Below are 12,661 nucleotides of genomic sequence, written 5' to 3'. Positions count from 1 at the left end.
TTCACAGTAACTTCATTGCAGTGTTAATGTAAGCCTACTAATAAATAAAAACTTTAAAACTTTGATTCCTCTTCACGCTTGAGCTTGGGGAGTTGGGAAGGGACTGCCTGAGAGTTACATTTCCCTTGCACTCTTATCCCAATTTCAGGCTCCAGCCCTTTGTGGTTCTTTTATTATCATGCCATACAACAACAACTTGCATTTATATAGCGCCTTTAACATAGTGAAACCTCCCAAAGTGTTTCACAAGGGACATCAGACAAAGAGGCTGACACTGAGCAGAAGAAGGAGACATTGGGACAAGTGATGAAAAGCTTGATCAAATAGGACTAAGATGCATCCTAAAATGGAAGAGTGAGAGATGCTGTGGAGATGCCGGCGTTGGACTGGGGTAAACACAGTAAGAGTTTTAACAACACCAGGTTAAAGTCCAACAGGTTTATTTGGTAGAAAATGCCATTAGCTTTCGGAGCGCTGCTCCTTCGTCAGATGGAGTGGATATCTGCTTTCAAACAGGGCATACAGAGACACAAAATCAAGTTACAGAATACTGATTAGAATGCGAATCTCTACAACCAACCAGGTCTTAAAGATACAGACAATGTGAGTGGAGGGAGCATTAAGCACAGGTTAAAGAGATGTGTATTGTCTCCAGACAGGACAGCCAGTGAGATTCTACAAGTCCAGGAGACAAGCTGTGGGGGTTACTGATAGTGTGACATAATCCCAACATCCCGGATTAGGCCGTCCTCATGTGTGCGGAACTTGGCTATCAGTTTCTGATCAGCGACTCTGCGCTGTCGTGTGTCGTGAAGGCTGCCTTGGAGAACGCTTACCCGAAGATCAGAGGCTGAATGCCCGTGACCGCTGAAGTGCTCCCCAACAGGAAGAGAACAGTCTTGCCTGGTGATTGTCGAGCGGTGTTCATTCATCCATTGTCGCAGCGTCTGCATGGTCTCCCCAATGTACCATGCCTCGGGACATCCTTTCCTGCAGCGTATCAGGTAGACAACGTGGGCCGAGTTGCAAGAGTATGTACCGTGTACCTGGTGGATGGTGTTCTCACGTGAGATGATGGCATCTGTGTCGATGATCCGGCACGTCTTGCAGAGGTTGCTGTGGCAGGGTTGTGTGGTGTCGTGGTCACTGTTCTCCTGAAGGCTGGGTAGTTTGCTGCGGACAATGGTCTGTTTGAGGTTGTGCGGCTGTTTGAAAGCAAGAAGTGGGGGTGTGGGGATGGCCTTGGCGAGATGTTCGTCTTCATCAATGACGTGTTGAAGGCTCCGGAGGAGATGCCGTAGCTTCTCCGCTCTGGGGAAGTACTGGACGACGAAGGGTACTCTGTCCACCTTGTCCCATGTTTGTCTTCTGAGGAGGTCGGTGCGGTTTTTCGCTGTGGCGCGTCGGAACTGTCGATCGTCGAGTCGAACGCCATATCCTGTTCTTATGAGGGCATCTTTCAGCGTCTGGAGGTGTCTGTTGTGATCCTCCTCATCCGAGCAGATCCTGTGTATACGGAGGGCTTGTCTCTAGAGGATGGCTTCTTTAACGTGTTTAGGGTGGAAGCTGGAGAAGTGGAGCATCGTGAGGTTATCCGTGGGCTTGCGGTACAGTGAGGTGCTGAGGTGACCGTCCTTAATCGAGATGCGTGTGTCCAAGAATGCAACCGGTTCCGGAGAGTAGTCCATGGTGAATCTGATGGTGGGATGGAACTTGTTGATGTCATCATATAGTTGTTTCAGTGATTGTTCACCATGAGTCCAAAGGAAGAAAATGGCATCGATGTATCTAGTGTATAGCATTGGTTGAAGGTCCTGTGCGATGAAGAAGTCTTGTTCGAACCTCTGAGCATTCAGCCTCTGATCTTCGAGTAAAGTGTTCTCCAAGGCGGCCTTCACGACACACGACAGCGCAGAGTCACTGAGCAGAAACTGATAGCCAAGTTCGGCACACATGAGGACGGTCTAAACCGGGATCTTGGGTTTATGTCACACTATCGGTAACCCCCACAGCTTGCCTCCTGAACTTGCAGAATCTCACTGGCTGTCCTGTCTGGAGACAATACACATCTCTTTAACCTGTGCTTAATGCGCCCTCTACTCACATTGTCTGTATCTTTAAGACCTGGTTGGCTGTAGAGATTCGCATTCTAGTCAGTATTCTGTAACTTGATTTTGTGTCTCTGTGCCCTGTTTGAGAGCAGATATCCACTCCATTTGACAAAGGAGCAGCGCTCCGAAAGCTAATGGCATTTGCTACCAAATAAACCTGTTGGACTTTAACCTGGTGTTGTTAAAACTCTTAGAGTGAGAGACACAAGAGTATAAAGGAGGGATTCCAGAATGGTGAGATGAAGGAAGTCGAGGCAGCACAAGTTGGCAGGTTGGAGGAATCCAGAATTTTCAAAGCCTGTGGAGCTGGAGGGTGTTACAGTGATGGAGAGCGGCAAGGCCATGGATTTCTACACAATGTAATAGGAAATTAGAGGTGTTGATGAACCAGGAACCAAATGTGAGCACAGGCATGATGTGCGAATGGGAGTCGATGCAAGTTAGGATATGTTCACTCAGCAACTCACACCCAAAATAAATTGAGGGACTGACAGGGAACAAAGTAAAATCAGAGTAAATGGGAGAGAAAAAGATGAGAAAGAAGCTGAAGAGCAAAGAGTGAAAGAAACAACAAGATAAAAATAAGAGACAAGAAAGGACGTAGTTACAATTTTTCCTAATTTACTGAGTTCAATGCCAGGGCAGATCAACAAGTCAAGCCCATGGAATAAAAGGAATAACTGGTTATGAGTTAGGCTGAATGACAGGAATCAAAGAATAATGGTAAAAGGTTGTTTTTCAGACTGGGGGAAGGTAAACTGTGGAGTAGTATACAGTGGAATTAGTATAAGGACTACTGTTTTTCTTAGTCTATATTAATGACCTGATCTTGGGTGTATAGGTCTCAATTTCAAAATTTAATATCAACAGAAAATTTAGAAGTACTGTGAATGATTAGGAGGCTAGAGACAGACTTCAAGAAGGCACAGACATGCTGGTTGAATAGGTGGACAGGTGGCAGATGAAATTCAATGCAGAGGAGTGGGCAGCATGGTGGCACAGTGGTTAGCACTGCTGCCTCACAGCGCCAGGGACCTGGATTCAATTCCGGCCTTGGTCACTGTCTGTGTGGAGTTTGCACATTCTCCCTGTGTCTGCGTGGGTTTCCTCCGGGTGCTCCGGTTTCCTCCCACAGTCCAAAGACGTACGGTCATGCTAAATTGACCCTAGTGTCAGGGAGATTAGCAGGGTAAATATGTGGGGTTACGGGATTAGGGCCTGTGTGGGATTGTGGTTGGTGTGGACTCGATGGGTCAAATGGCCTCCTTCCGTACTGTAGGGATTCTATGAAGTGAGATTATGTTGGAAGCGTTACAGAGAGGATAAGAGAGAAGTACTGAAAACCCTACTGTCCCTTCTCTACTGTCCATAATTGTGTTTCTTTTAAAGAAAGAAAGGTTTGTTAATTACTCTGAGAGTGTGGACGATTTAGACAACCAGCTTTTCATGTGTTTCAATAAAGAGGAACATTTATTCATGCATTCACCCGGAAAATCTAATGTTACCTCACTGTTAGGAACAGCAGGGAGAGATAAGCTGAAACCCTCAATTCCCTTCCATTCTGTCCATAGCTGTTGTGGTTTATCTTTGAAAAGGTGCATGTGTGTGTGTTTCTCAATCCCTGTCAGTCAGTTTAAAAAGTGTCAGCAGGAGACTCTCCTGGTTTTAAACAAAGAGGATTATTTCTTCCCACACATCACCCTGAAAGATCTAAGCTACGTCAGTCACACACCACACACTCAAGAAAGATACATTAAAGAAGACAGAGCACTTCTCCAAATATAAACCAAAATAATAGTTAAGAGTTCATGTGTTTTGGTGATTCCAGTGAAGAAGAAAGCTTTTACCACTCTTAGATTGTCGTTAAGGTAAGTTCAGATGGCTGAGGATTGGATATCAGAATTACTGCAGGATTCCTTTGAAGAGAAGAATGTTCAGCAGGTCATGAAGTCTGGCCGTCAAGGTTGTTGTATCAGGAGGTCCAATTTCTTTACAGATTAATTCAGAGCTTTGGAATCGGACTGGGAAATATTTTAAAATACTTTTAAGCTTTTCAGTTCTTAGGACACAGAGGTAGCACAGCCTTTCTCTGCAGCTGTTTGTCTTGTCAGTGTTATTCTGCAGACTGAACCCCCCTCACCCACCCCCTCCAGGTCTCCTCTGAGTTTTGGGATAAAAAGATTTCAGTATCAAGAACCAGTTTCAGTCACATGATCAATGGCCATTGATATACGCTAGAAAGTAGATGGTGGTCTTTGACACTTAATTTATGGATAACTGGTCTCGTCAGTTTTCCTTTGATGCACTACAAATCCGGAGACATGGGGTGGAACTTTACCAGCATGTCCACCTGAGGTTCATACGATCCCACCAGAGGCCATCGGAGAATGCTGTTCTCCAAGCCTCGCCCGCCCCCGGAATCTGGCCGGGTACCCAGTAAAATTCCAGCCATGGTGTGGGATTTTCCGGCCTTCCTTGTCCCGAAAGAATAAATGGATGCTTTTCTGGTTGGCAGATGGTAACTAGTGGCGTGCCGCAGGGATCGGTACTGGGGCCTCAACTATTTACCATTTATATAGACGATCTGGAGGAGGGGACTGAGTGTAGGGTAACAAAGTTTGCAGACGACACAAAGATAAGTGGAAAAGTGAATCGTGTGGAGGGCGTAGAAGGTCTGCAGAGAGATTTGGACAGGCTGAGTGAGTGGGCGAGGATCTGGCAGGTGGAGTTGACAAATGCGAGGTTATTCACTTTGGAGGAAATAATAGCAAATTGATTATCTAAATGGAAAAACATTACAACATGCTACTGTGCAAAGGGACCTGGGGGTCCTTGTGCATGAGACGCAAAAACCCAGTCTGCAGGTGCAACAGGTGATCAAGAAGGTAAATGGGATGTTGGCCTTTTTCGCAAGGGGGATAGAATATAAAAGCAGAGATGTCTTGCTGCATCTGTACAGGGCATTGGTGAGGCCGCAGCTGGAATACTGTGTGCAGTATTGGTCCCCTTATTTGCGGAAGGATATATTGGCATTGGAGGGAGTGCAGAGAAGGTTCACCAGGTTGATACCAGAGATTAGGGATGTTGATTATGAGGAGAGACTGAGCAGATTGGGTTTGTACTCATTGGAATTTAGAAGGCTGAGGGGGGATCTTATAGAGACCTATAAGATAATGAAGGGGCTGGATAGGGTAGAGGTGGAGAGATTCTTTCCACTTAGAAAGGAAGCTAGAACTAGAGGGCACAGCCTCAAAATAAAGGGGGGTCAGTTTAGGATAGAGTTGAGGAGGAACTTCTTCTCTCAGAGGGTGGTGAATCTCTGGAATTCTCTGCCCACTGAAGTGGAGGAGGCTACCTCGCTGAATATGTTTAAATCGCGGATAGATGGATTCCTGATCGGTAAGGGAATTAGGGGTTATAGGGATCAGGCGGGTAAGTGGAACTGATCCACTTCAGATCAGCCATGATCTTATTAAATGGCGGGGCAGGCTCGAGGGGCTAGATGGCCTACTATTTCTTATGTTCTTATGAAACCATAAAATCCTGCCTGAGATCAACAGACCTTTCCATGGTCTGCCCCTCACCCACTTCAATTCCCATGGCGGGAAGGACGGTAAAATTCTGGCCATGCAGTCTCGGAGTTCATTAACTCTGTTCTTGGAGTAAGCTTCAAAGAATGGCAGATATAAATTCATGATGTGGAGATGCCGGCGTTGGACTGGGGTAAACACAGTAAGAGTTTTAACAACACCAGGTTAAAGTCCAACAGGTTTATTTGGTGGCAAATGCCATTAGCTTTCGGAGCGCTGCTCCTTCGTCAGATGGAATGGGTATTTGCTCATAAACAAGGCATACAGAGACACAATCTCAAGTTACAGAATACTGATTAGAATGCAAATCTTTACAGCTAATCAAGTCTTAAAGATACAGACAATGTGAGTGGAGGGAGCATTAAGCAAAGGTTAAAGAAATATGTATGGTCTCCAGACAGTTCAGCCAGTGAGATTCTGCAGGTCCAGGCAAGCTGTGGGGGTTACCGATAGTGTGACATGAACCCAAGATCCTGAAGTGCTCCCCATCTACCAGGTACACGGAGAACACCATCTACCAGGTACACGGTACCTACTCTTGCAACTCGGCCAACGTTGTCTACCTGATACGCTGCAGGAAAGGATGTCCCGAGGCATGGTACATTAGGGAAACCATGCAGACAGTACGACAACGGATGAATGAACACCGCTCGACAATCACCAGGCAAGACTGTTCCCTTGCTGTGGGGGAGCACTTCAGCAGTCATGGGCATTCAGCCTCTGATCTTCGGGTAAGCCTTCTCCAAGGTGGCCTTCACGACACACGACAGCGCAGAGTCGCTGAGCAGAAACTGACAGCCAAGTTCTGCACACATGAGGACGGCCTGAACCGGGATCTTGGGTTCATGTCACACTATCGGTAACCCCCACAGCTTGCCTGGACCTGCAGAATCTCACTGGCTGTCCTGTCTGGAGACAATACACATTTCTTTAACCTGTGCCTAATGCTCCCTCCACTCACATTGTCTGTACCTTTAAGACTTGATTAGCTGTAAAGATTCGCATTCTAATCAGTATTCTGTAACTTGAGTTTGTGTCTCTGTATGCCTTGTTTATGAGCAGATATCCATTCCATCTGACGAGGAGCAGCGCTCCGAAAGCTAATGGCATTTGCTACCAAATAAACCTGTTGGACTTTAACCGGGTGTTATTAAAACTCTTACTCCAGATATAATTTCCACAGAGGAGTGCAGTCTTGGTACGTCCAATTATTATTCAAGAACTTTCTCGACACTTGATAGTTTGTGTTGATGTCGCAAAGATCATCTGACTCCCTTGACAGCCGTCCTAACAGTTACACACACACTCACACATACCACACACACACACTCACACACACACATACATACCACACACACACTCAGAAAAGGCAGTTAAAGAGAAAGTGGACTTTTACAAGTTAGAAACTAAGGAATAGGACATAAGTCACATGATTGGCTCATTTTGAAAAACATGGTGCAGGCCTACTGAAGAAAGCTTTCACTCCTTAAGTGCAAGTTAGATGAATGCAATAGCTGAAATCAAAAATCAAAGTCCTTGCAGGATTTTCTTAAAGAAATTGACTTTCTGGAGGACACAAGGTTAATTACTTATATTCTTACCAGGAGGTCATTTTGCTGTATCAGTGGGTTTGAAAAGTAACACGATTGGGATCTTACAATCTTACTGTCATCAGCGCTTAAGGCATAGCTGTTGCTACACTTTCTGCTGCTGCTGTTTCTGCAGTTGTTGTGTTGTCCTATAGAGAGCACTTAAAGATTTTAAATTGGAAAACCAACTTGGCTGCCTTGACATGTGGTTTTCCGTAGCTCTCATAAAGTTTAAAGTTTATGTTTATTGGTGTCACAAGTAGGCTTACATTAATACTGCAATGAAGTTACTGTGAAAAGCCCCTAGTCCCCATACTCTGGCACCTGTTGGGGTACACTACAGGAGAATTTAGCATGGCCAATGCACCTAACCAGCAAGTCTTTCGGACTGTGAGACGAAACCGGAGCACCCGGAGGAAACGCACATAGACACGGGGAGAACGTGCAGACTCCGCACAGACAGTGACCCAAGCCAGGAACCGAACCCGGATCCCTGGTGCTGTGAGGCAGCAGTGCTAATCATTGTGCCACCATGTCACCCAAAGTATGGTGTTGGGCTTAAGTTGATTAACCATAACCTGAATTATTGTTTGCACTCTGGGGGCTTGAGATAAGCACTGTGTTGGTTTCCGAATGACCCATTCAAGTCAGGAAATGCCTTTTTAGATGGTTTCAGGAGAAGAGTAGTGGCCCCTATAGTTGCAAATGTGTAATGTTCTCCTTGAGAGTCAGGTGACCTTCTTTTCCAGCCCACCATTGTCCACTGGAAAAAGAAAAATCAGATCAAGGAGGTTCCACACTTGAGTATACTTTGTGTTTTAAAAGTTTAAATGTAACATGCCATTACTGGATGTGATAGTATGGAGGACAGGGAGAGGCAATTTAAAATGAAAGGTATAATTCTAAAGTAGGTGCAGCAGCAAATAAATCTTGGGGTGCACAAAGCATTTAAGGGGGAAGGACAGGTTGAGAAAGTGGTTAAAATGCATGTAGGATTATGGGCTTTATAAATAGACTCATAAAGTACAAAAGTGAGAAATTATGATGAACCTTTATTAAACAACGGTTTGGCCTCCAGTGGAGTAGTGTTCAATTCTGGACACCACACTTAAGAAAGAATGTGAAGGTTTTAGACAGGGTGTAGAAAAAATTTACAAGAATGGTCCAAAGGATGAAGGACTACAGTTTCATGGAGAAGCTGAGGTTTTTCTCTTTGGGGGGAAAAGATTGATAGAAGTGTTCAAAATCATCAGCAGTCTAGAAGGAGTCGATAGAGAGAAATTGTTCACATTTGTGGAAGGGTCAAAGATACAAGGACACAAGAATGATGTGATTGGTAAAAGAATCGAAGACGAGATGACGGAAACACTTTTTACACTGTGAGTGCTTAGGATCTGGAATATACTGCCTGAGTGGACAGTGGAGGCAGATTCAATCTGGACTTTCAAAGGAGAATTGGATAAGCAACTACAGAGAAAGAAATTGCAGGGCAATGGAGAAAGGGTAAGGGAGTGGAACCATCTAAATTGTTCTTAGAACATAGAACAGGCATGGGCTCAATGGACTCCTGCGCTGTAACCATTCTGTAATTCTATGATAATGTTGCAAATGATGTCTTGATTGGTTGAAGATATATTTTATTTATTAATAAAGCTGCTGAATTATCAGCGGATAACATATATGCAGTATGTTCCACACATCGGGTACAAATGTTTGTAATGCAGGGACCCATACGGCCTCCTGCACTGATACTTACATTAATCACTGTCCACTGCTCCACAACTATGGCATCATAGCTTTCACACTTGTCCTCAGAAACTCCTTCAAAGATAAAGAGCCCATCCACTGATTTTGGTACTGTATCTGTTCAAACATGAAACATATTTCTGTTTACTTAGCTGACATTCACAGTAGTAATAAAGAGATGAAACGTTTACCACTGCAACCAGAAATACTAGCCAGGATTTTACGCTCCTGTGTGTCTCTCCCAGGTAGCTGCAGCAGATCATTTAAATTGCCGTTTACTTTGGCAGAGCCGTAATGTCCTGCAGTGCGGGAGGGACTGTAAAATCCTGGCCACTGTTCCTTTTTTAAATTTTGTTGTCTATTGCCAATAATAAAACAGCAAAAAAGCAGAATTGCTGCAGATGCTGGAAATCTGAAACAACAGAAAAATGTTGGAAATTCTCAACAAGTCAGTCAGCATCTGTGGAGAAAGAACCAGAGTTAACATTTCAGGTCCATGACCCTTCATCAGAATTGAGAAAAATGTGAAAGTGATGGATTTGGAACAACAAAAAGGGGGAGTCGTGGGGTGAAGAAGAGGAAACATTTATGATAAGGTGGGTTGGGGGCAGGTGGGGGGAAGGTGGGAGGCAGGAGAGGTTAATGACAAAAGATTTCACCAAACGTAGTGGTAATTTGACAAGTAAAATAACAAAAGGTGTAGTTGTATCAGGTGTGATTAGTGGGATGGTAGCCATCCATACGGAGAGTGAAGGGATTAAGAAAGAATTCCAAACAAGCCCGGATCAACAAAAAGCACAAAACAAAGTGAGGCAGAGGGTATGATCTAAAATTGTTGACGTCCAAGTCAATTCTAGAAGGCTTTAAACTGTCCAGTTAAAAAAGATTCCTCGAGTTTGTATTGAACCTCTAGTTACACTCCAGCAGGCCTAGGACAGAAAGGTCAGAGAGGAGCAAGGTCATGGATTGAAAAGGTAGGCTAGGAAGCTTAGATTCATGTTTGTGGACTGAATAACAGTGTCCCTGTCCGCATTTAATCTCCCCAATGTAGAGGGGGCCATATTGTGAGCAGTGAATGTTAAACTGCAAGAAGAACATTTTTGGTAGGTACCTGATCAAACATGAGAATGGAAAAAGAAAGCAATGAAGGTGAACAAGGTAGAAGAGACAAATGGAAATCCTGTGGGAGGGAAGAGCAGAACTCTTTCAAGGTGAGAATTCCTGGAGGAGAAGTCAAAGTGAATTAAAATAATGGTCCTTTAATCACAGTGATTATGAATGTCCAAAAGATCCAATGGTATTCTGTTTCTTTGAATTTGATAACTCAGAGAAAACATCACTGTTTTTTTGCAATTAACCAAAGGTTGCTCATATGGTCTTTATGTTTCCACTTGGCTTAAGAGTGTACAGTACGACACAGAATTGTAATTGAAGCATTGGAATGAAATACATCTGATTAAAGTACAGGGAAAGAGCAGGGGAAATGGAATTAAGTGGAGTGCTCTTTCAAAGAGGCCACACTGACAGAGGTTTGCCACCACTTTCACAAGAGCACCTCGGGATGAGCAATAAGTCCTGATCTTGTCAAAGCTGCCCACATCCCATGAATGAATATAAAAATAAAGAACAGTCAAAGCAAATTAGGCTCAACAATGGTAGTGTAGGGAAAAACACCCAAAGCAAGTGCTCTCATACCAAAACAATGTAGCATTTATTAAGTCTTTTCAGTTCAGAATATACTTTTGCTGGAGTGGGAGCTGGAACTGATGGATAAGCTTTTTCCCACCAATTTTCGGACAGAACTATTCTGTTTCCACACAGCGGTGCCTGTGTAAATCTTTCCCCTTGTGACTGTCTAGTTAATGTTGCAGTTTATCATCACGATTTATTTTTAAGAGGCTCAGCAGACCTTAAACAACTGTATATGTACAGAATGCCATTGCTTCTGTTTATTTATTGAATGACTACTTCGTAAATCATGGCACAGTCTGATCAAGTGTTTATTCTACCATCTTCTGAAATTGAAAAAGATCACAAGGGCACACGATGTAACGAGTCTGTCAAAATAAATAAGGAGGTTTTGTCCTGATCTCTGGCATCACTACAAAGGACTTAGACGTTGAGCAGGCAAAATACACTACTGGTCACAGGGAGCAAGGGTGGTTGTCTCACTGGACTAGTCTGAGATGCTAAGCCCGGCAAAAACGTTTAGAACAAAAAACAAAATTGTATAATGTCTTTGTTATACCCAACTGACAGATTAACGTCTCCAATGATACACAAATATAGCTTAAAGTCTTTTTTAAAATCGGAGGGATTCTCCAATCTTGTCCAAGCCTGCCCCGCTGCAAGTGAAAATGGAGAATTTGGCATTCCAGCCAAAATGCCATTCTCTTTCAACTGTACCGGAGAGTCCCAGCCACGAACGAGGACTGAGATTTTCAGAGTGTGTCTCTGTAATTTGGTGGAATTAAAAATTTGATTTTTAAACTGGAATATTCTGTTGGAGACAGGGAAAGAGGTATCTCAGAATTAGACCAAAACAGCGAAGGAGTATTGCAATTTAACAACAATGAACTCTTCTAGCAGATAAAGTTTACAGATCAGAAGCTCTGAAAAGGAAAAGCCATTTATTTTCTAAATGAATTTGGAGCTGGATTATTTTACCAAGCTTTACGTTTGATAGAGCTTTCCTGTAAAGCAACAGTTTACGACATTGGTATCACGTATATTCTGCTCGGAATTTGCATCAATAATATCATACCATGTCGGCCACATTAAAAATAAATGTGTAATATATCCTTATCTAGCATTATAAAACAAAGCTAATTAAAATTTTCATATGTACCGGTTGGTGTTCCCAGACAAATCAGAGCATCCACCAACAAGGCTCCCTTTGTAAAGTGTTGCGTCATATGCTCTAGCCAGTTTGCTTCGATGCTGTTAATATCCTGTCCCTTTTTACAGATCTTCAGTGGAATTGTGGCTGCATAATACTTGTAAGATTTCTGGTTTGCTTGTGATTTATTGAAAAGGAGAAACACTTCATTTTCTAGAAAGAAACAAAAAAATAATTAGTTATGTGTGAAGGGTCTAAGAGCTTCACACTATTATTTTTATAAAATACAATCAGATATCCTCATGGTTCTTTCTAAAATTTTAAAAACTGAACAAAGACATTTTAAAATGGCTGAATCTTTGTCTGTCTGCAACCTCTGAACAAAAGGGGGCGATCTGGCAGTTTCAAAGAGACTGACGCCTTGTTATCTCTGAGGAGATTTTAATGACGCATTGTGGCAGCACAGAACAAATTCATAGAGAGCTATACAAAGACCACCTGCATTTCATAACCCAGGTTGGCCAACCAGAGTTTAATCAGCTGCTAGGACAAAGGGCCCCGTTACCTTCCTTTCAATTCTCAATAATTTAGACATTTAACTAGCTTGGGGACCCAGACAGAAGATACACACCCAGTCAAAGACACCGGGAAGAGGTGGGGGTCAGATCTCTAGCTTGTGTAACCAGCAAAGTTGTCTTGTAGACTGGAAAACCTCAATTTGTCATTTTACCATCTAACTGCAGAAACACTGAAGAGGAGCTCTGCCCACATATACACTGTTTCCAT

The 12,661-nt window shown here is 43.4% G+C and overlaps 1 protein-coding gene across 1 annotated transcript in view; it reads right to left on the bottom strand.

Moving 5' to 3' along the window:
• LOC144508210 (raftlin-like) overlaps positions 1-12,661 on the bottom strand; it is a 122,122-nt gene that overhangs the window by 22,908 nt on the left and 86,553 nt on the right. Inside the window, exons 6-7 of the mRNA XM_078236029.1 lie at positions 11,885-12,088; positions 9,047-9,153 (exon numbers count right to left, since the gene is read on the bottom strand). Of these exons, the coding sequence (XP_078092155.1) occupies positions 9,047-9,153; positions 11,885-12,088 (311 nt within the window). The remainder of the gene's footprint in view (positions 1-9,046; positions 9,154-11,884; positions 12,089-12,661) is intronic.

This window comes from Mustelus asterias, chromosome 2 (genome assembly GCF_964213995.1).
Source record: "Mustelus asterias chromosome 2, sMusAst1.hap1.1, whole genome shotgun sequence".
Lineage (NCBI taxonomy): Eukaryota > Metazoa > Chordata > Chondrichthyes > Carcharhiniformes > Triakidae > Mustelus > Mustelus asterias.
Note: the sequence above shows the minus strand (reverse complement) of the source record. Positions and strands in the feature narration are given on the sequence as shown.